This window comes from Ruditapes philippinarum, unplaced genomic scaffold (genome assembly GCF_026571515.1).
Source record: "Ruditapes philippinarum isolate M1 unplaced genomic scaffold, ASM2657151v2 ctg13118_1_1_1_1, whole genome shotgun sequence".
In the NCBI taxonomy this organism is placed as follows: Eukaryota; Metazoa; Mollusca; class Bivalvia; order Venerida; family Veneridae; genus Ruditapes; species Ruditapes philippinarum.
Window position 1 is genome coordinate 1 of NW_026858576.1, and position 25304 is coordinate 25304.

Consider the following 25304-nt stretch of genomic DNA (forward strand, 5'->3'; position numbering starts at 1 on the left):
ATGCCATGATTAATGTATTCATTATTTTAATCATTTATTTATTAGCTACCCATGAAATTACCTTATGGTTTAAACATATTTATTTAAGCTCGATTGAGAAACAAGTTCTTGCAACTTATATCAACCACAGGAGTCCGCTTCCTGGAACCAACCAGTACTGGTGTCATGTGAAGAAACATTGTCGTAACACAGGTAGGACTCGAACCCGTGACCCCTGGGTTGTGAGGCAGATACCTTTAAATTATAGTAAAACTACTTCATGTACTTTCGTTGAAAACTTACAAAAAATGTTACAATGACGGAATACAATCCGTCCTTTACTTCATTTAATCGTTATTTGTTGATTTTGATACTGAAATATTCTTAGTACAATGTAGAACATCTATTAAAGAAACAATGCGTTGAAAGTTGTATTTGAAGTTTTGAACCCCTTTTAAGTCTGCTTTCTGACTCTTAGATGTACTGGTGTAAAGTATGACCTCAACAGACCCGATCATTGGGTCGAAAACCAGACATCTTAATTACTAGCTTACTTCTTATGTATCATCAGACGACAATTAGTCAGTATATGTACAATACAATGTTGTTAAAGTTAAACTGATTTGGTCATTCTTTAAATACCATATAGTTACGAGAATACTTTCTGCTTTGATAATTAAACAGAAACGCCATTTTTCTGTGTCAAATAGATGGTACCGTGTTCTTTCGTTTGCAGACAACGTGTGGACGGGAGGTAAATCAGATGACGTAAACGGATGGGTCTGGTGGTCGGAGGGTCACCGCTCAGATATTGATTGGACAAAATTGTCGGTCACAGGGTTTGATCCAACCATAGGCGCTTGCATCGTGCTGTCAAATCAGGCAAGCGAAATGTTAAATACAGACTGTGACGCCTTTCATCCATTTTTATGTCAGAGAGAAACGGGTTTCAGAATTTCAGAGAATGATTGGTTCCAAGTAAACGACCGGAAGTTGGCACGTGTCGCCAAGGGAAGTAACTGGGAATCTGCTTCGGTAAAATAAATATACATTAAACTCTAAAACATGATACGTGCTAAACAAATCTAATGTGCCCCTTTGTAACGATCGGAAAATTATTTTACGAAAGATTATTTTATTTCTCATACATATTTGCATGTAATTCAAAAGTATTTATAATGAGGAATTTACTTTTTCAAGCTGCAATTTAGAGGTTTTTCCTAAATACAACTTACGAAAACCAGAAAATCATAAAAAGCTGTGAACTATTCTTTGTGAAGCAGACAAGATTCTTTCACTCAGTATGTATAGGAAAAAAGCCTTTTATTTTATTCAAGCAATTTTCTGAGAGCTTAGCATTAAGGGAAAGGGACAGGGACTGAACAATTTTGGATTGTGAGAAAAGTCACAGGCATTCGGCACATTTTCTATGCCAATAATAGTTAAATTTTATCATAAAGTAATCACCCCTTGATCATCAAGAACAAAATTACTATCCAGCACCCGTTTACTATATAAATATATACAAGGTATATAACTCGCGTCGACACGGTCAACATTTTGCTCTCGCATTTTTTTTAAATAAGACATATTTTCATACTTAAACATGCAAAACATAGCACAATAGATATATCTTTCAGTAGCCTTTAAAATATTGAGCCACCTATTTTCATTTACGATAAATGAATTATCAAACGTGAAAATTTATCTTTAAATACTTGAGATGTCGACATGTTTTGTGCCAACGAAATTTCCAAATCTACCATGAGTAAACATACGTTTTGTTGCTTGCAATTGGTAAGAAAGTATTCCAAGTAGGTTTGAGTAGGTGTGCTGTTACATTCATAATCATATATATTATATACATTTGATCTTTGTTTATCATAGCTCATATGTCAAGCGAACGGAGGAACACTAGCTTCTATTTATGACATAACGGAAATTAGCACGATTCAAAGAGAACTGGAAGTGAAAGGCGTACCTTATCCTCGTACGTACACTAGAACATTTGAGCCGCGTCACGACAAAACCAACATAATGGGTTTGCGACCAGCATGGATCCAGACCAGCCTGCGCATCCGCGCAGTCTGATCAGGATCCATGCTGTTCGCTTACAAACCGTATAAAAAGTAGAAAAACTGATAGCGAACAGCATGGATCCTGATCAGACTGCGCGGATGCACAGGCTGGTCTGGATCCATGCTGGTCGCAAACCCATTATGTTGGTTTTGTCGTGACGCGGCTCATTTATAATTTACATGTTGTGAGCCTCTTTACTTACCAAGATTGCAAAACAATAAAATTTAGTGTATAAATTGATTTAATAAGATACACCTGTCTATGAATGCTATTGTTGGCGACGCCGGTGAGCGGCGTCGTCTCTTATAGAATGCTTTTTATTTTGGCCTATGGAAGGAGCTGTTATTATTAGCAGTTAATGTCATGTTGTGTTAATCAGTTTTATTTTGATTCGTAAAAATCAAGTAAACAAGTATGTTGTTATATTTGTATTTAATAACTTTATGTAAAAAGCATGTGCATTGTGATATTATTTTCAAGAAATTGCAGGTTCAGTTTAACAGATTGTCCCTAAGTTTTATTGAGAATACTAAAACCCGGATTTCGAATATCGTTGTGGTCTACATTGATGCGGCATCCATTCATCCCTTCATTTATATATTTTCAAAATATTCCTACAAGAAGAAAGTTCACTTGCGAATGAGTATTAGGATAGGTAATGGACTGTTGTAAACGATTATCCTATTGATTTTATCCATATTACGTTTATCTGTTGCACAGAATGATTGTTTTTACAAAGTGTACCGGTATCCGGATGTCGAAAGCTATCCAATTTTCTGCAATTACTGCTGTCACATGACCATCCATTTTTTATGAATACCTTACCATAAAATTTGCATGGCTTAATAAAACTGAGCCTGCAACATTTCATAATTTTGTGGTTTAGGGTGTTCTTTGGGGTTTCAGGTTTTCTCTATTTTAAGGGGAAGTAACTCATGTTTACTAAATAATTTGTTATTATCTGTCTATCTTAGGTACTGTATTACTTACTTTTTTTGTATAAAATTTACCCGTTGTAAGGTCATCAAAAGCATAGAGGCCATGATGAGTGAATATTGATAGATTTTTTTTAATGGCTTTATAATACCTTAGACTGGATTTTCTACTTTGTTCAGTTAGTACATACCTACAGGTATTCTGCTAGAGGAATCTTCTAATCAATACGTGAAACAAATTATTATTTTCTATGTGTTTGTATATAAATTATTAATAAAATAACCTTTGGTAAAAATGAAAGGTAGAATATTAAAGCTACATGTGTTTACATATAGGTGCTCATTTTAAACACCTTGGATGAAAAATATGACCAGATGGATAGAAAACCTGTGTTCATCTTAAAAGTGTCAAAAACCAAAAAAAAAAAAAAATAATAATAAAATAAAAAAAAATAATAAATAAAAATTAAAAAAAATACTTTAAGTTAATGATATATTTTTAAAGGGGGTCATTATTTACAGTTTTGTTTTTTGCTTTTTGACACTTTTAAGATGAACACCGTTTTTTAATCAATCTGGTCATATTTTTTCTACCCAGGTCCGATACTCTTGCCTGTGATTATATGCTGATGACCCAGGTATCCTTGTATCTGGTGAAATAAATCTGAAGAAATTCTTTCTTATAGCATGAGTCTTATAAGATTGGTTAATTGACTGTAAATTGTCTTTGCATCTTGGCAAGACAGAGTCTATTCTTTTTGGTTGAATTTTCAACTTAAACTGGGCCTAGCCTCCAGGTCACATGCAATGGTACTGCTATAAAGTACACATCTTTTGTTAAGTATTTAGGTGCAAACCTGGATCAAATTCTTTTGGCGTCGCCCTTTGATGCTTTGCATCAATGCTTTTCTTGTTCGTATTCTGTCCTGCCATTTTTTCTGCCATACAGTATAATCACTATTGTTCATTATTAAAACCAGGGCTAAATTGCTAAATTAAACCCAATAAAAACTCACAGAAATTACAAATTAACATACAAACACTTGCTCCCGCTTTGTTTACAGAACAATTATGGCTTGGTGGACTCTACGATGAGACACAAATGACGTGGATATGGCAAGATGAAAATCTACCGATAGACGGGAGTCTCTGGTTGTCGGGGTACGGAGGAGAGCCCGATCAACTCCCAGATAACGCGTGTGTGATGATGTATGCAGACAGCTTCCGGAACGATATGTGTGCTAACGAATATAGTGCCCTATGTCAGATATTTTCAGCTGGTGTTACTAATCTGATGTAATGATGGTAGTGACGATTGATTTGTGTACACCTAATGACAATTGATTCATGTTCGCTTATGACGATTGATTTGTGTATACTAAATAACGATTGATTCGTGTAAACCTAATAACGATTAATTCGTGTAAACCTAATGGCGATTGATTCATGTACACCTAATGACGATTGATTCATGTACACTTAATGACGATTGATTTGTGTACACTAAATAACGATTGATTCATGTAGACTTATTGACGATTGATTTTGTACACTTAATGACGATAGATTCATGTTCGCTTAATAAGCACTTTTCGGTTCAAGGTTCATAACAATTTGAAGTACACATAGCCAATATGCATCAGTATTTTTTTACAGTTACATCACGTTTCTCAACCGGAAGTCTGCTTTACAAGAAAAAGGACTTTTCGTGAAAACATAGTTATATCACGTTAGCTGGTCGCAAACCCATTATGTTGGTTTTGTCATGGCACGGCTCATTTGTATTTCATGATTCCCAGTTAAAATATTTGTTTCGTTCAGCTGTCGGTTAGAGCAAATACCTAGTATTGAATGAAATAGGAAGTAGTCTTACACTTTTGCATTTATTTTTTTCAATTTACACAATGTTGTAGTAGTTAATTAAGTATTTGTTGTAGTCATTTTATTTTATCATTTTAAAGTCGACTTATATGTATATGATAAAAAAAAAACAAAAAAAAAACGTAAAATACATTCATATAAATGTATATTGTTTGTTTTTGACAAACCGAAATAGTCCAAGAAATCCATGCATAAAATAGGGTGAATTAGGATATTAAAACATATTCTTAAAATTTATCTTCATGTCATTCTAAAGGCAACACCTGTTGACAGTACTTGAATGTTCATATCACATTTGCAAATCACCGGATAAATGTATTTATGTATACAAGGATATCGACTAAGTACGAGGTTTTTCTGTTCAGGAAAGTGCTCGAGGTGATTTATGAAATTCATTACCAGATCTTTCTTTAACAGAAAGATCGATCTACAAGGCCGATATCTAATTTACGTCACTGTATTGGCTTGAGCAATGACTGCACTTCATATAATGCACAAAGATTGTCTGAAACATAGCGCATATACAGGTAACAAGCATGTCAAAGACAAACAGGGCAATGCTTTAACCACAGAGGAAGAACAAGCTAGGCGATGGGTGGAGCACTTCAAAGAAGTCTTGAACTGTCCCGACCCATCATCTCCAGCAGATCCTATACCAGTAACTGAAGACATAAATATCGATGCCTACCCACCAAGTCTTGATGAAGAACAGAAAGCCATAAAATCGCTAAAGAATAATAAAGCTGCTGGAATTGACTCCATCAATGCAGAACTCATAAAGGCTGACATCAACACCTCAAGTCAAATTTTTCATAACCTGTTTACAAGCATTTGGGAAAATTAAGTCATACCGCGTACCTGACTGGTCTCAAGGTCTTATCGTCAGAATTCCTAAAGGAGACTTGCCGATTTGTGACAATTGGAGAGGGGTAACTTTACTGTCTGTACCAAGCAAGGTGTTTTGTAAGGTTGTTTTTGCTAGGATTGATGATGCAGTTGACTCTAAGCTAAAAGAAGAACAGGGTGGCTTTAGAAAAGGACGTGACTGTACGGACCAGATATTCACGCTTCTTAACATCATTGAGCAAACTATAGAATGGAATACGCCTCTATTCATCAACTTTATTGACTTTCGATTGGCTTTTGACAGTGTCCACAGAGAGACCTTGCTGAAAATCTTTAGAGCCTATGGTATACCACTGAAAATCACCACACTGATGAAACACTTATACAATAACTATAATTGTAATGTCAAACTTATGAATTATATATCCGAACCATTCAACCTTATAGCAGGTGTAAGCCAGCCAAGGCTGCATATTGTCACCTATTTTGTTTTCGATGACAATTGATTACAACGAAAAACAACCAGCACAAAACATGGAATCCAATGGTCAATGTTCAGTCAATTGAAAGATGACCTTGCGGAAATTTCTACACAGACTGCTCTAAAAATAAACACCACTAAGACCAAGGGATGGCAATAAACACCAAACTCACAGAGCCCATAACTACCAATGACAAGCCATTAGAGGCAGTTTTTGACTTTATCTACCTTGGCAGCAAAAGAAGTACATACAATTGCACTAAGAAGGACATTCAAGCTAGATTGCTTTTGCTATGCTAAAGCCGATATGGGAGTCAAAATTGTATAGCAAAAGCACAGAAATACGCCTGTAAAACAGTAATGTTATATTAAAGCCAGTGTTGGTGTATGGGTCAGAATGTTGGCGTGTCATCCAGAGTGACTTGCAGAAGTTGGAGGTATTCCAATACAAATGCCTGAGGAGAATACAGGGAATATTTTGGCCACAAAAGATGCGAAATGCAGATCTGCTCAAGAAATGTTAATACCATTTCATCGCAACAGAACTAAAGAGGAGGCGTTTCAGATGGCTGGGCCTTGTGCTTAGGATGTCACAAGAACGCGTAAAGTAGTCTAATAATGGACACCACCTGAAAAAAGAAAACCTGGCAGACCTCGGACCACCTGAAGGAGAACCATTAATTCAGAGCTGCCGGACCAGGGATATAGCTTAGGACAAGCACAGAAAATAGCAAAAGACAGAGGGAAATGGAGGGAAGTGGTTATGGCCTTATGTCCCACTGGGGATGAAGAAGATAGATGAGATGAGGTGAGGTAAAAGCTGATGCATTTAGATACTTGATCCAACATTGCATATATTTATTTATCACTTACCCCTGTGCTTTTGTGACTCCGTAAAAATGGTATTGCACGGCCGTGCATATATTTTGACGTGACGTCATTTGCGTTATACAAACAAAGACGCTAAATATTAACTTACACTGTAAGACTTGATTCTTATTTACTTTTAACGGATTTTTTATTTTGGTATATAATAAATAGAATATTAAATTTGCATAAGTTCATTATTAAATTTATTGAACTTGTTGAATAAATTAACATTTTTTTCTCGCCAGCGGCTTTATTAAACTCGTTCAATAAATTCAGTATTGAACTTCTTTTTCAAGCAGTATTTTTAAGAATATCCAAATTATCATACATTTCTATTGTTTCTATCGATATTTGAAATACTTATGGAAAAATTGCCCCACTTTAAGTACTTGCATATTCTGTCACTATAAGTAAGTTTTTAGATTACATGTATATTACTTGAACGTTGTTGTGAAGGATTCTTTGTTACTTAAATTAGGTAACACTTCTGATATGGTCTTTATAACAGTTTCGAATATAACATAATTATTGGGTGGTCTTTATTTAAGGTTCAAAGTGGGCATCAATCTGAAATGGTCTTCAATACAGGTCCGAAAATGTATGTTATGCAGCTCAACAAGAAGTAGTTCTGGCTTCCAAAATTTATAAGCCGCTTTTTAACAAATGTGTTTTTCATCTGATGCGGCATTTAACGTTCACCTCATGTCACAGTATATGAAGACCTGAAGACCAAATGTCAGACAAAATCCCCTTGGGACAAAATCTCCTTCATGTATTTTTGTATGTCTGGACATAATCCTCTCCATGGGTGGACATAATCCCCTTCATGTGTGAAATTTTGAAGTGGACAAAATCCCCTCAATAAGATTGCTACCTAGGACAAAATCCCCCTCGGATGAATTTTCTGTTTATATAGTGGGTATGAGAGCGACATACTGCATTATGCTGTGTGGTGATTTTGGGAATATTGGTTTCAACATCAGTTCTATACTGCTAAGGCCTGTGTTAGATGGACAGTGTTGCACAATTCATTTCTTCCTCACCATCTTTCAGAATTGATAGACAAGTTGTAATAGTGTTCTTTTTCCAACAACAAATTGAAAAATTAAAATGAACTCTGTTAAACTGATTAAAATGTTTTCATACTAATCAATTTAAAACTATTAAAGAAATTGCCTAATCAAATCTATTTGTTTTGCAGTTGATAATTTACCACAATTAAAATGAACACTGCTAAACTAATTAAATTGTTTTTAATGATAGTTTGGGTGAGAATTGATCTGCTTAATATATAATTATAAAGGTTAACTTGATACATAATTATAAATCAAAAAACAAAAGTTCATTAATTTTTATGGAGCTGATAATACATTATTCATCAATTTTTATGGAACATAATAATACATTATAAATATATGAAATAAGGGGATTTTTTGTCCAGGTAGGTAAGGGGATTTTGTCCAGCCTTGCAAAAACATGAAGGGCATTATGTCCACCCATGGAGGGGATTTTGTCCGGGTATGCGAAGGGGATATTGTCCGAAGGGGATTATTTCCTTACACACTGAAGACCTTATGCTAAACAAGAAGTTGTTATTTTCAACTTCACCTAAACATACCGACTTCCCTGCATGTCAACGAACCGTAGATAATATAAACAAGATAATAAGCTTGCTTATCATTTGGTATCATACTAATTAATTGAGCACTTGTCTCCCTTTTACGACGGTTTAATAACCATTACAATCTCGCAAGATCACGATCCATCATATCTTTCTTGCGAGACTACGAAATTTAATAGATTTGTCAATACTTTGTGATGTTTTAATTTGCATTTGCCAAATCAAGTTTTGATACACAAAAATAGCTTGTTCAAGGGTATTTCAGTTGCAAGCATTTCTGAGTGCAAACTTATTTTTTCTTAGTCAAATATTAAACAGCAAAAGGATTTATCGAAGATCATATTTATTAGTCGCATATATTTCCTTGACAATTTTATACATATGGGTTATTTTACTTGATTTTAAAAATGTTTTTTATACGGCTTCGACAGTTTTGGGGTCTTCTTTACTTAGTTGTCAATTGTTATCATTTATTGGTACGACCACCCAATGTCCCGGCTTTATGTCCTCTCTTGTGTGTGTGTGTGTGTGTGTGTGCGTGCGTGCGTGCGTGCGTGCGTGCGTGTGTGCGTGCGTGCGTGTGTGTGTGCCCTACTGAATGCCTTTGCGGTAGTCCAGTGTGACGGGATTTTGTCGGTGGCTGCATTCTGTCGTCTGGCATTGTTGATCTTTAAGTACTTGCATATTCTGTCACTATAAGCAAGTTTTTTTTAGATTGCATGTCATAGGAACGGGACAGCAGATTGTGGCGCATATTTTCCATCATGTCACGGTTTTTAAAAATGTTTCTCCTATATCCAAAATTTAAGAACCCACGAAAGTGCCTGTTTTGATAAAACCACGGAATTTCATGACCACGAATATAAGTGAATTCACAGTATATTTTAGTATTATCCGAGTGTGTGGCCTCAAAGAATATAATTATTATCAATTGAACACGATCTTGTACTTTTAAAATTGGTCAACTTTTACGACATTGTACTTTTTCAATATCCCGTAAATTGTCTTTTGATTTTAAAATAAGCAGATTATATTAAATTGAAGACCACACTTTCGGATTATATGAAAAGATATTCAAAGGTCGGACAAACAATGTGTTAAGTTGGTAGGATTCGAATTTATGCGCCGCAATATGCCATCCTATTCACGAGTACGTATGAGTACATGTATATTACTTTAACGTTTTTGTGTAGCATTCTTTCTAACTAAGCCTTAGCAAGTTAAATTAGGTAGCACTTCTGAGGTTGTAATAACATAACGTAATTCTTAGGTGGTCTTTATTATTAAAAAATTATTTAAGGTACAAAGAGGTCATAAATCTTAAATGTTCTTCAATACAGGTCGGAAAATGAATGTTATGCAGCTCAATAAGAAGAAGTTCGCTTCCAAAATCTCATAGGCCGCTTTTGAACTATTCTGTTTTTCATCTTATGCGGCATTTTACGTTCACGTCATACGCATGTCCATGAACCTAATAAACAATATTGAATAAAAAGGTAATATTAAGATTCATGTAATAAGCTTGCCATTTGATACCATAATGATTAATTAAGTAACTGTCTTACTTTTATGACGGTTTAATAACCATTACAATCTCGCGAGATCCCGTTGAGTCAGGCTACGGAATTTGATCTACAATGTATTGTAGGGTAAGAAGACGTCAGTTGTACTTCTTTAGCAGAACAGCGATGAAGAAGTGAACATATGCATAATATAAAATATAATTCTATGTAAAATGTTTCCCTAAATCACTATGATAGTACTAATTGCCAAAAAAAACGACAAAAGAAAAAAGATGGTTCAGGTAAATGGCCAATTAATAACTTTTTATAAACTATAAAAGTACACCGAAAATAAAAAAGCTTTTGAGAAATAAAAATAAAAGAATTTCTGGGGCATAATGGGCCTTTAAGGTAGCTCGCTAATTTCCACCGAAATTTGAAAACATCTCAGATCTTTTGACGATTTTTGGTATACAAACTTGTAGATATGTAAACTTTATTTCCTCAGCATTATTTTGTAATTAAAGAGTGTAAACTAATATGACGTCAAATAAGTGATGATTTAGAGAGGTAGCCTTTCACTTTACAACAATATTTCTCATCTATCTACGGCGATTTTAGTCGTATGACCTCTCGTGTATTTGTATCAATCAAAATGTAAATGACCTAGTTACGTAATAAATATTCAAAATTTGTAAAAAAACATAATTATTTTGCCTTGACTTCACTTCCGTTAATCTCTTTTTCGCTATGCTTCTTTTCGATATCCTTGTCTTTATCAGTCTGTTCAACTTGTTCATATTTCTTGCAGCATGCCTTCCATATCAAATACACAATAGATATTAAAAATGGCGGTATGGGCGCCATCACTTCCGCTGACACTGGCGCCACGGTGGCAATATCGCCAAGCGGTTCCGGAAATGAATTCAGCAACAAAATCATGGCAATCGCTGTATTTTGCATCCCAGTTTCTATGGCAATAGATATAATCTTTTTTCTTGGTTGCTTAAGAATTAATGATACGATGGCCCCAATGCAAAATCCGACGTATGGCAAGACACACCCGACAATAACTACTTTAAAATTAAACATATCAAATAAGTACAGACTTGAAATAACTCCAGTTGTGATCAAAATAAGAGCTAGCACTGTAAGTACAACCGCCATTATTTTCTCAATGCGATCTGTAACATTTGGGAACCTATTTCGAATAAATAACCCCACTGATAAAGGTACAAGTATAACAGAAAGTGTAACTACAATGTCGGTGTAAGGAATGTTCAAGTCGTTCTTCTCAAGAAGTTCACCGCCTAATGTGTATAACCAGAACGGAAGCATCCCTGAAAAGAAAAAAATATACATTAAGAGGTTAATACACGGCAGGAGAGGGCCGGAAGGCGATAATCGGCCCGCAAAATGAATAATGGACCCGAGGGCTTTAGCCCGAGGGCCATTATTCATTCAGGGCCGATTATCACCTTCCGGCCCTACGCTGACGTGTATTAATGTCTTTAATACACTTGGTAGATCTAATAGTAGCATTTAAAAAAAAAAAAAAAATAAATAAATAGACTTTGAAGTTCTTTCGTTGAAATTCTTGTTTACTCTTATACTGTTCTGTACAGAGATATTTACTGTTTGTGTGTTCAAAGCAGTAGAATAAAGAAGCAAGTTTTATTTTCATTTTTTTTCGAAATGAATTTTTCGTATTATTTCTTCAAATTTCAATAGTAACAAAAATGTGCTTGTACTAAATACGCTTAAGATCTCATAATAAAAATAAAGCGATTCGTGCTGACAACCTACTTTCACTTTTACAGTTAACTGTTTGATGACGTAAAATATGACGTCATTGTTTCAGTTTGTGCACGTGCACATGTTCTGCGGGCTGATAACTAGTTCTCGGCCCCGGGCCGCAAACTCATAATAGGTCACGTGACACTCATAATCAGTTGAAATCATTGGCAATTTTGTTACTATATATAGTAACAAGTGTATTAATGTACATTAAAAATTATAATATGTTGAATGAAAAGGAATGGGAAAGTTTAAAATTAGTTAACTTCTGTTTTAAATTGTTTTTACAAGTAGCTTTACCCGTTTCACGACTAAACTGCACTTTCTGAATTTCTTGTCATCCGTAAAGGATTATGGGTAATCAAGGATTTCCAAATAGGCCTATGGGCACGGCAGGTATTCATTTTAACTTTTAAAACAATCTAGATCTATCATCTACGTTCCGTTCAATGTTCCTGAACAGCGCGATAAAGTTTTATGTATCCATATATACTTTTTCTGATTGGATAAAAGGTCTAACATGACAGCCTAATATAACGTACATATATAGATATGTAAAAAGCCAATACACGGGACCATGGCCTAATCCTATGTATTACAATAAATAAAATTATATATAAAGACAATAGGGATCGAACTTGAATCCTCTAAATCTGTGGCTGGACAGTGCTACAGCTGATCTGTAATCATGTTATACTTACCCAGAGAAAGAACAGTACTTATGGTCGTCATGGTGATGGACAATGAAAGGTCACCGTCCAGTAGGTACGTATAGATGTTACTGGAACCGCCTCCCGGACATACGCCGGCCACAAATATACCTACTGCCGTCAGAGAATCCGACGCCACAACCTTGGCTATTGCAAATGAAATCTGAAATAATAAGTTAAAGAAGAAAGGTTTGCCGAAGTTTACAGTATTAACTATGCTTATTTAGGAAAAAGATGTATTTTGTATCAGTTTATTAAGTGACAAATTGACTAAATTATACGTTTATTAGATTTATCATATTTAATAAGGATATCATATGGTTATACATTACTAAATTATATCGAATTATATATTTTATATATTTTAAGCTTAAAATAAGATATTCTTTGTTTCCCTTTCCAGCAACCTACCCAATAAAATCACCGCCAAACATAAGATTTTATTGCGAAGGCTTTTTTTATGGATGGAGGAGGGGGATGAAAGATTAAATATTGGAGAAAAAACTGTAAATGAGAAGCACATCTTGGTCTTATGTTTTTGCATCGCAACTTCTCGGCCCTTTCCGTCAGTCTTCGGATAAGGACCTCGAACACAATAGTATGAATACACAGAACGGATGCGGTATTTCGGTCTAACCTACGCTAAAAAACTAAACATGTTAACAAATAGTAATTTAATGCTGGGAGTTGTTGACAAGTTTATTTCCAATATATGTAGTAAACGTCCACCTAAAATAAGTGAATTCATAGGAGCAAAAGACAACAATACATTATTTATGCAGAAACGGAAAGTACAAAAAAACCAACCTGCTGGTATTTAGTCTGATTTGTTTAAAATAGAACATCAGTGGACATATTTTAATGCAAATTGTTGTCAGCATAAGAGTACCGGAACAGACATTAGATGTCACATATATACATTCGTTTTCCATTATCACATCTGAAACCACGTGGTATAACTACTTTTAATCCGTATTGTTTCCGATATTATTATAGATAATAGCCGAGACAGTTCCGAATGGGTAAACATTGCGACATACTTTGCTTGTAAACTTTTAACAGATTTTACCATTCACAACCTCTTAATTTTTTACTGCAGATACATTGTATATATAAATATAATTCTCAATCAAAAATATCTTAAATAAAAGGAATATTTTATTTACCTACACTGGCATGCTAAAACTACCATGGGATGCAGGATGATATTTTAAAAGTACATGCCTCCATATGAGTCAAAATATTTCAATAAAAACAAACTTGAGAAAAATGTACTTAGATGTAAGGAAAAGTTAAAAGTTTCAAGAGGCAAGTAATATTTTACATACTTTACGCGATTATTGGCTGATTTTTCAGTATTTACAACTATTTTTCTACTGCGTTACTAACGCAGTAAAGGCTATTACATATTTTGACCACTTTTTGTTAATTTACTTGGTTTGTAAGTGTCATTGATAATGTATTTATTGCTTCCTTTCCTTTTCTTCACAATATTACACATTCAAATACATTTTCAAAATTTTCATGAAAATTAGCATGAATCTGGAGGCGTGCTGCTTTCAGGTTGGGCCTATTATTTTAAAATAATCCTTCATGAGGTATTTTGAAATTCTTATAAAAGAAGTTAATAGCCTTTATTTGTCAAAAACAATGCGGTAATTGGGTAACTCACCAAAGGCATACAGAGGTATTGACACAGAAGGCCAATCAGTGCTGGTATCGGTGTTTTCAGAGTATCTCTGACGACATTAAAGTCAAGCTGGGTACCAAAGGTCATCATTTCCAGGATTTCAAGAATGTATACAGTTATCAGAAACACTAAGTCGATGACAGAAATATTCCGAATGACGAGTACATCTATTTTTGAAGTTACATTTATTGGTTGTGTACTATTCGCCTCAAAATCCGCTAATTCGAAAACGAGGCTACTAACTCCAATTATTCCACTTTGTAGCGTTATGTTGAAATGCTTTTGCACATTTATTCGTCTAGTCTTCATCAAATTGGTCTCATTTCCGCTTGACTGTTCACATTTAAACGTCATATTTCTAGTTCCTATGATTTGCAAAACTTCGGGGTTTTCAGATGAAAATACAAGGATAGACAAATCATCTCCATGAAAACACATAATTGAAACAATGAGCTGCGTGTCTGTAATCGTATCTGTAATTACCCTTATGTTGTTCTCTTCTTTACTTGTCTCCACGCGCAATAGCGCTGAGTTCCAGTCAATCTCTTGCTCGTTACTTTTATTAAAGTCGACGCGCTTGAATAGCGCGTGTGATGGCCCTGACTGTTCACCATATTGCGAACTCATTGCACAAGTAAAACAAACTATGAGAAGAACAGTGATTTTACCAGTAAATAATCTTAGCATTATGACTGTATTATCTAAGCTTAGGAAGTTAAGGAACAATGTTTTATGCGCCGTCTTTCTTCCGGTATAAAATTTTCATGGAGTGACTTAAAACTAAAAGTTTAACACACGTGGCGTTTAAATCCTTCAAAATATCCAGAATAACTGATAAAATTTATTTACTACTCAAATGTCCTGTATAACTGCATTTCTCTTCATATAAACTTAACATCTGCACTTTAAAGTCCAAAAGTATGCTTGAAATACATACAGGTTTAGTTTAATCATGCACAATTTTTAAAAAATACAAAATTTAAGACATGTATATTAAACAGGCCACTGGTCAAACGAGGCTGCTATCAATTTGTAACGCTTTGCAATTAAAGTGTAAACTATGGTGCAGTAACAGAACCATCTTTGAAAATTTGATAGCGCCTATTTCACGGCTATTTCACGGCGTGCATTTGTCTAGCACGTGGGGTTATAAATTATCTTTTAGTATTTACCCCTTTCATTTATATATGTCTTTCCTTGTACACACTGTAAAATCATTTTACAATGTTAATATAACTTTATGCTTGATCAAATATTAAGTGCTCAAATACTGCAAAATATCTCATGACCTCGTGACCTCCTGTTGCATAATGTATATCAATGTTAATCCGCATACGGACGGTATTTGTTTATCTTTCTACCTAACCCTACTAAATTTGTGTAATGGATTAACCCTACTTTGTGTTTAGAACAGTCCATTTAAAGTTTAAGAGATTTCAACATCACACTTCATGTACTAGTATTACAATTGAGCTACCGACAGGACAGTATCGAGCCTGGTCGGTCGGGCTGCACGAATGCTACAGGCTGGCCTATTTCTATTATGATGCATGGTGACAAAAGGCTTTTCATTGAATTCGAATCCAGCAGTTGTATACATGCAACCGGGTGTGTAAATTTTATTTATGATGTATAAAGTTGGTTAAGTTTACATAAGAAAAACCCTAATTACTAAATTTGTGCTTTTTTATAAGCCAACTGTTTTTTTATTTAATCTAATATTGTTTTTATATAATTTGTTTAAAAAAATAGGTCAAAATTGGAGAAAAAAACATCTGTCAATTTACCTAACCCCTCCAACGGTGTAGTGGCATCACCTTCTGATTTTGTTTTATTTACTTTCAGTTCATTTGAACTAGAACATGTAGAAAGATAAATACACACAATGCACTTTTTAACTTAAGAATAGTTCGATTAACTAGACGTAGGACAGGTTGTCCGACATCGACATATTGTCCGCTGCAATACGAAATGTTTTTAGTTTACAAAATTTTCTTTCCCAACTCTTTCTTGTTTAAAACAAACATTCGCCTTTCTTAATCTCTCAAAATAAATTTTATAAAACCCAACAATTCTGATACGCGGAAAATGTTTCGGACTTTCTATTCTTGTCCGAGACTTGTCCGGACACGCCATGATGGACACGCCGGCGACTTTTATCAAACACTAAATTTACATTTAAAGTTAACACGTTGACAATTTGTGATAACCAGGAGTTTAGGGTTTAGCCTTTAGTGTTTACCCTGGTCGGATTACACATTTATTATCTGGTCCTAAAATCTTAAAAAATGTGATTAAAAATACAAAAAGCTACCCGTCGTCTGCTTTAATAAAAACTTTCCTATAGCTGGATTTAATTTCAAACGGTAATCTGACATCAGTCTATTTAATAATTGTGCGAGAGAAAACAGGACGGACAATTAAAATTGCAACATGGATTTAAAATTTGGAATTCTCTTAATTTGTGTGCACCTGTTCCTGCAACATGCAGACGGTGTGCATGGGAAGAACACGTACGAAACAACCACTCCGTTCTCTGGAATGCACACGGGTGCACAGTTCACAGTCGGGCCATTTCTTAAGGTGGTTCCCGTTCGTGTGAGATCCAATAAAGGGGAACCATTGTTAGCATTTTACATGATCAATTCGTCGTTACAACCGAGAATCGAAGTGTTAATGGACAGTGATATAACGCTGTCGTATGATTTCTCAATCATCTGTATTGACCGGAATATTTCTATGCTGCTGAAAGTGAACGCTCACATAGAAGAGAACCTTCAAGTAAATGGCCAACATTTATTCCCAATTTCTTGCAAAAATGCCGCGAAAAAGAACTTGCGTGACGTTTACTCAACGCCTTCGCCGTTATCCGGAAACACGACAATACCTGACTGGACAATTTACGTTGCCCAAGGACAAGTGAACGTAAAGTTACGAAGTGGAATAATAGGTCATGGTATCGTTGACTTTTCTTTACTTACAGTTAGCAAAAATCCCGATGACGTCATCTCATACAACGAAGTAGACGCATTAGTTTCACGCAACGAAACAAATGGAACATTTCAGATCATTGACCCCATGAAATCGGGACAGACGTTGACGTATAAAATCAACGTTATACGTAAAATCCGCCCTGTAGATAAAATATTCCGGGTGGCGATTTATGCTGTACAGATTTTCACGGCGACTGGCTTTGGGTGTAAGTTAGACCTTGGCGTTGTTAAAGAGAACTTGTGGCGCCCCGTGGCACCCGGGATCGGACTTGGGTGTCAATATCTACTGATGCCATTGGTAAGCTTATGTACATCTATTATCTGTGACGTTGTCAATGAAAACATTTCAAAAATATAGTAAATAATGCAAATTCATCACGCAATAAATATTTATGAGCTTGTTACGTTTTAAAATATTTTTACACTAAAAAAAGCAGACTACATTTGTTTATATAATAAATATACTACATGTGTTTTGTGCAGTTAAAAGGCAGGACGACATTTGAAACGAAAAATGCAAATCGCACCGACCAATAAAGTAAATTTTAGGGGAAATGTAAAGAAGACGGGTATTTTTATCTTTAAGATCTTTAATATCAGAATTCGTAATGTATCTGTACCATTTTAACTGCTGTTTGTATTTTGCCACTTTAACGCTACACCGGTTAAATAAAATAGAAACTTTAAAATTCATTAAAAAACACGTAACCGAATATCCACCCAAAATATAGGCCCTAAACGATGCTGTATTTTTATATATGTTACATTGTATATACTATTACTAGAGGATAACCGTACTTTGTGCGAAAAAAGTATCTTTTACTTTATAGCAATGAATTAAATTAATGAATACCTAAATGTCAGTCCCATTAAGCTGAAAATGATAATGTTTTGACTAACTTGAATGAAAATATTTCTGTATACCAAAGAAGATTTCTGAGCGTCTGTACCTTTCCAAAAGAGCGGATTTTTTTCTCACCCTGATTAACCTTATGTAAATTTTAAGCTCTTGTCGTTAAAGCAGCATGCCTCTATTTTATTGCTCAAGATTTTTAAAAAAAATATTTTAAAAAGTAAAAAAAATGTCAAATAAACAAAGAAAGTAATTTACACATTACAAATGGCACTTAAATTACTTTAATTACTTACTAAAATTACGAAATTTACCAAAAATAGGTCAGAATGTGCAAAATAGCCCTTACTGCGGTAGTCACACAGTAAAAATATGAAGTAAAATATTGAAAAATCAGTCATAAAACGCACATAACATATAAATCATTCCTTGAATCTTGAAACTTTTACTTTTCTTAAAATCTTAGTACATTTTTTCTCAAGTTAGATTTTCTTGAAATATCTTGACTCATGTGGAGGCATGCGACACAACTCCTGATTGGACAATAAAGGCCGTGAAGGTCAAGTGTAAGCCAAGTTAACGGTGTTATAAACTTCTTTTTCTATGTTGAATGTTTTTTACACCAGCAACAACATACGTGGAAATATTTTCTTTCTGAAAAAGGGGTCCTTAATAATTCCTTTATTTACTATTCAATTCAATTAAAATAGTTTATTTACGTCTCATCACATGTACAACACATATATCACAATGAAAATGAATAAAACTGGTAAAGGTACATATGCCATTCAATATAGAATTATAATTAAGAGACGTGTAAGCGTTTACTAGAAAGAGTTAATATCAGACCTATGTTAGCACATGCATACGCAAACTAATTAATCCAAAGCAATTTTGACTTGCCTACCGTAAAACATGCTTATATACACGGAACTGCTTATATTATGAGGTTATTATACATTTTTGAGTACAATACTGAATTCTTTTGGACGAGTACACAACTAGCGCATCGTTCAATATAGGTTCCAGAGTTGTGCAGTTGCCCAATAGAATTCAATATTGTGCTCAACAAATAATAGAAAGAGCATTGAAACACGAGGCTATCTGAAATGTCAAGGGGACAGGTATATTGATAGTGTGTTGGAACGGCACGTGGTGTAAATGCTGTGGCATAAAAGAGTGTTCTCAATATGCCATCCGTCGGTTGCTTGTCAGTTATTCACTCAATTTTATAAGCCATTGCAGTCATTACCCGCACAGGACTTTGAAACTTATACATGCTATTTTCTCTACATATATTAAATCAACTGAGCAGTAAAAAAAATGGCCAAATTAAATTAGATACGATGATTTTTGCTGACACTATATACCATGTCTGATTAATGATCTATTTGTACTTTGCAGATAAATATCATGTTTCAGGTTGATACGCAGGTTTCATTGTTATCTAAATAAGTCTCTTTTTTTTCTGACAGACTTTTTTTCTTCCAGATAGTATAAATTATTCTCTTTTTTTCCAGATAGTATAAATTATTCTCTTTTTCTTCCAGATAGCATTTGGAATAGCAAAGTCCATACAATTAGATCTGGCGGCTGTATCATTGGGTATTTTCATAGCAGGATGTTGTCCAGGGGGCGGTGCTAGCAACATGTATTCGTACCTCCTAAAAGGAGATCTATCACTGTCTATTACAATGACAGCTTTGAGTACGATCCTCGCTTTAGGTACGTTACCATATTAACCAAAATTTTCCATATTCGCGTTAATTAAACAACGTTACAAACAGGGTAATCCGTCAATTAATTATTTAACGCTGTGGGTTCGAATACCGCCTGTGATGTTAGTCATTCATGACGTGAGGAAGCCATTCAGCTTGCTTTCGCAACGTCGGTGGTTCTACTTTCGTGAAATAATGCACGGAGTGGCACTCATCTTTTACCAGTAAAGCATGAAAGTTGCCATTATCTTTGCATTTTCGATGAGAATTAAATTTGAACGATTCCGAGATAGATCCAAATATACTTTTGTGAAAATTTCTCCTCATATCATTTTCACAAAGACAGACGGACAGAATGACAGACAGCCAGGTAGACAATCTAAAAGACAGCTAGGTAGACAAACAAAGAAACATACGGTCAACGGACAGACAGAAAGACGGTACGGTAAACGGACGGGCAGAAATACAATATTTTGTTGGAAGAGGAACAAAAAATCTTATTACTATTGTATTTCGTTAAATGTTTGTTAACGCATTTTACCTCGTAAGAGATGATTGAGGATCTCTATCCGACAAAAAGCAAGTTTCTCCGAATTCAGCTCCTTATCAAACTTTGGAGCACTATTCGGCGAAAAGCGTCGAATAGAAATCCAAGAGGAGATACGGCAACAACTTCGTACAGTGCACCTATTGGTATATGGCAACCACTACGAAAAGTGCTTTCCGTGGTATACGGTAACCGGTAACAACTTCAAATACTGCACCTCTTGGTTTATGGCAACAACATCAATAGTGTTTCCCATGGTATACGGTAACACTTACGAAAAACATATTCTTCGCGAGCAACAAACCGACTTCCGAAACTTCTAGATTAAGAAAATTTCTCCGCGAACAACAAACCAGCTTCTGAAACTTCTAGATTTATAACATTTCTCCGCGAGCAACAAACCGACTTCCGAAACTTCTAGATTTAGAAAATTTCTCCGCGAACAACAAACTGACTTCCGACACATCTAGATTTAGAAAATTTTCCGCGAACAACAGCCCGTCTTCCGAAAATTTTAGATTTAGAAATTTTCTTCGCGAACAACAAACTGACTTCCGAAACATCTAGATTTAGAAATTTCTCCGCGAACAACAAACAGCTTCCGAAATTTTTTAGAAATTTTCTCCGTGAACAACAAACCGACTTCCGAAACTTCAAGATTTAGTAAATTTTACCTTTTCTTTCTCTAGATCAATTTCACAATCTATAACAATTCTGTATAATTTTCTGTTTCAGGAGTTCTACCATTTTGGATCTATACACTTGGGAGAGCATTCACGGAAGCCGGAGAGTTGAGCATTCCATTCCAGATGGTAGCAGTGTCTCTATCAATTCTTATTACACCGCTAATTGTTGGGCTGTTCTTACGTCAGAAGTTCCCAAAAGTTGCCGATAAAATCCAGAAAGCCTTGAAACCAGTGACTCTAGTAATGATCATCGTGTTATTGGCTGTTGGAATATACTCCAACATGTATATTTTTCGTCTGTTCAAACCTCGGATAATTTTGGCGGGATGTCTGCTGCCGTATATAGGTTACGTCAGCGGTGGTATCGTAGCTGCATTATTTCGGCAACCATGGAAACGAATTAAAACTATAATCCTTGAAACTGGAATGCAGAACACAAGCATTGCGTATATTCTACTAATAAATTCCTTCCCAGCACCTGACGGCGATATCGCTGCTGTGGCACCCGTGGCTTCTGCTGTTATGACGCCACTACCGCCTTTCACCATTACAATTTTCTACCTTTTGTATCAGAAATTCTGCAATAAAAACGCGGGAGATGATGAGGATGAAGAAAAGGCGGACAAAAATGGCGATGCATGTGTAGAGGATGGCGCAGACGTGAAACTTACACCGGAAACGCCTCCTGATGCAGACCAGAAGTTAATGGCCAGTGAGAAAGCTGCGCTAACTGCAGTGTAGATTGATACATGTATAAAAGCCAGTAATTTGATGCCATATGTGTTCTAATTGAAGTTAAAAGTAATCAACAGTCCTCTGATCCGCTGCAAATATTCTTTAGGAATTCTTATAGATCTAGAGCTTCATTTATATTTTTTTTTGTAAAATTGTGAGGTAATTTCGGTGAATTAAAAAATTATATGCAGGAACATGCTCCAGTAGACTAGAGGACACCAGAGCTTTAATAATGTCGCTGAAACGAGGACACGGGCTAAGTAATGAATGACAATGGTTTTATTAATTTAAAAAAAAACACATTTTGATATCACATATAAACGACAACTTAAATTGGGGTACAGACAACTTAAATTGGGGTACAGACGTGGAAGGGAAAATGATTAATGCGTTCAGACACAGTAGTTGACAAATGATGACTTATGATATCCCCAAGTTGTTGGTACTTCCGTGAGCCTAATTAACCCGCTTAATTGATGTAAGACAATATATTGAACTGTCATAGACCCCATATCTTGTAATTTAATATTTATGTAGACTATATATGAGATAGCATCTTGTATTTCTATTTCTGGCTTAATTACTCACGAAATATCAGGCAGTATTGATTACTTGTAAGAACTATTGTTTACATTAAGAAACATTTAATGAATTGTTATTATTTCAAGATGAAAGGTGATGCAAAATGTTGGTTTTTATAAAATGGGATTATTTTTTAAATTAAGTCCCCATAAACAAGATAAATGCTTGTTTCTTTTTTCTCTCTTTCTTTAACACAAAAAATAACAGATATATATATATATACCTCTTTTATCTTTATTACCTCAAAGTTTTTGTTGTTCTAAAAAACACACAAAAAACTCTATTTACAACTCATTTGTTTTTAATTACTTATATATATGTATTCTTTCATTAAACTAAAAATAGTAAGTTAATTTGCCCTCTACATCATGTACAGTGTAAACTCTGCAGAGCAAGAACCTCTTTATAACAATTTTTCCTAAACTAAGACTTCGTAATACAATTAACCTTTCTAGAACAACACCTCTAACCAGTAACCACAGTCATTGTCCAAAGGGTGTTGCTCTGCGGAGGTTGTACTGAAACATGGCTCCCTTTTTGATAAGTTTAAAGTGTAAATTTTTTTGTGAATAAATTTTGAATTGTAATAATTTTTATATCGTTTATGTTAATTATTTTTCTATATTTTTACCATGAAGATATCTATCTATGATATCAATATTATCACATACCCATGCAGATTTTGCGACTCCAAAAATATGGTATTGCACGGCCACGCATATATTTTGATGTGACATCATTTAAGTTATTTAAACATATTGTAAAGACGCACTAAATGTTAGTGCTACACTAGGCGCTTCAATGAAAATGATTCTTTTTTCAATTTAAATCTTTTTTATTTGGGTATGTGATAATTAGAATATTATATTCACGTAGGTTCATTACTGAATTTATTGAACTCGTTGAATAAAATATTTTACTCGCCAGAGATTATGATTTTATTCAACTCGTTCAATAAATTTGGCCTACACTCATTCAATATATCTATAAAATCTATTTATGATATTAAATACTGCATATGTTTAATGCTGTTTATTTTCATATTTACAATTAAGTTTTAATTAACAGTTGTGTGTATTCTATATAAATTTTATAACTGATATTAAATATACATAAAAGTGATCACGTTGTCTTTTTATTTTCAGTTTTATTTGTATGTAAAACTTTTACCAGATAAAAGGTCATAACTCATTCAAAATCTAAGCTAGAATTCTGGATCTTGAATGATGATCATAAATGAAGTTGCACAATTCTAAGCTCTTTGTATGAACATAAATTCAATTAAACCAGTCTCATGTCCATACCACATGCCATGTTAACCCACGACTGTTTAAAATTCTAAATTAAAAAGGGGCATAACTCCATAAATATTGCTTTCAGAATTATGCCCCTTGTCTAACAACTGCACCTTATCTTGATAAGCAATTATTCAAAGTTTCATCCTGATAACTTTTAAAATGTTTAAATAATGGGCGAAGTTTTTGCATGACGACAACAACAACGCAGCAATCATTACAGCTCAACTCTTTCTTCAAAACAGATAAGCTTTAAACAAAAACAAAACCTGTTCAGTTTTAACAAAATTTTAAAAATTACTACAGTCATCATGTAACAATACAATCCAATTCATGTATACGCATGTAAAGTCCCACAAACCCACAAAATCATTCTATATCATTCCAGTATCAAAATAACTTCTTTATTTTCTTGTTCTTCTTTAATACACTTCTTTCTTCTTTCTCTTTCAAATAGTCATTTATTAGCTAAAGAAATAACATATTCCAAATAACTTAAACTAGAGTATTTATTTTTTCTCTTCCGAACCTTCTATGTGTTTTGGTTTTTCTTCAGCGTTAGATTGCGGTTTGTACTTCGGGAACTGATCCCACGGTGAACTATATTCAAACTTTCGGAATTCCTGCGCCAACTCTATCGGTTCCAGCACACAGCGACCAACTTCTTCATCATAACGAACCTATGTGTAAGGAAATGACATATTCTTAAACTAAATGTAGAATGTATTTTGTTTAAGAATGGACGAACATTTAAAAAGTCAAGTTATCTCATTTTACAGGAGAAAATAGCCATGCTTTAAAGTTTAAATAACCATGCCAATCAAAAACATATCACATGTCCTTAATTAGAAATATTTCTTGAAATATTAAACTTGCAGGGCTTTTGTAGGTTCAAAATGTGAATATTTGGGCGGAACCCATTCATTATTTGTTGTTTATTTTTTTGTTTGGTTTTATGGCGCACCAACACAGTTTCAGTCATATGGACAATTCTAAGCTTTTTGTATCAACATAAATTCAATTAAAGCAGTCCCATGTCCATACCACATGCCATGTTAATGTGCATCTGTTTAAAATTCTAAGTTAAAAAGGGGCTAACTCCATAAATATTGCTTTCAGAATTATGCACCTTGTCTAACAATTGCACCTTCAGTATCAAGATAAGCAATTATTTCACACCTCATCCTGATAACTTCTAAAATGTTTAAATAATGGGCTAAGTTTTTTCATGACGAACTTCTAAAATGTTTGAATAATGGGCGAAGTTTTTGCATGACAACAACAACAACAACGCAGCGATCAATATAGCCCAACTCTTTCTTTGAAACAGACAAGCTTTAAACAAAAACAAAACCTGTTTAGTTTTAACAAAATTTTAAAAATTACTACAGACATCATGTAACAATACAATCCAATTCATGTATACGCAAGTAAAGTCCCACAAACCCACAAAATCATTCTATATCATTCCAGTATCAAAATAACTTCTTTATTTTCTTGTTCT

At 34.4% G+C, this 25304-nt stretch overlaps 4 protein-coding genes across 4 annotated transcripts; 2 read left to right on the top strand and 2 right to left on the bottom strand.

Moving 5' to 3' along the window:
- Positions 1–715: 715 nt before the first annotated feature.
- Positions 716–4951, top strand: LOC132753640 (uncharacterized; the record flags this gene model as incomplete). Its single annotated transcript, XM_060744134.1, has 3 exons — positions 716–1014; positions 1867–1969; positions 4058–4951. Coding segments are annotated over 3 exons (638 nt in total), but the record flags the coding sequence as incomplete, so codon positions are not given.
- Positions 4952–10902: 5951 nt separating this feature from the next.
- Positions 10903–15403, bottom strand: LOC132753637 (ileal sodium/bile acid cotransporter-like). Its single transcript, XM_060744131.1, has 3 exons — positions 14374–15403; positions 12693–12864; positions 10903–11534 (listed from the first exon to the last, which is right to left on the bottom strand). The coding sequence occupies exons 1-3, from the start codon at positions 15076–15078 to the stop codon at positions 10903–10905; spliced, it is 1509 nt and encodes a 502-aa protein (XP_060600114.1). The 5' UTR covers positions 15079–15403.
- Positions 15404–16542: 1139 nt separating this feature from the next.
- LOC132753638 (sodium/bile acid cotransporter 5-like) lies at positions 16543–23834 on the top strand. Its single transcript, XM_060744132.1, has 3 exons — positions 16543–17682; positions 19788–19962; positions 21238–23834. Exons 1-3 carry the CDS (start codon positions 16825–16827, stop codon positions 21927–21929), a joined length of 1725 nt encoding a protein of 574 aa, XP_060600115.1. The 5' UTR covers positions 16543–16824; the 3' UTR covers positions 21930–23834.
- Positions 23835–24072: 238 nt separating this feature from the next.
- LOC132753639 (NADH dehydrogenase [ubiquinone] iron-sulfur protein 3, mitochondrial-like) lies at positions 24073–24482 on the bottom strand (the record flags this gene model as incomplete). Its single annotated transcript, XM_060744133.1, is given in 1 exon segment — positions 24073–24482. A coding segment is annotated over 1 exon segment (173 nt), but the record flags the coding sequence as incomplete, so codon positions are not given.
- Between the last annotated feature and the right edge of the window lie 822 nt (positions 24483–25304).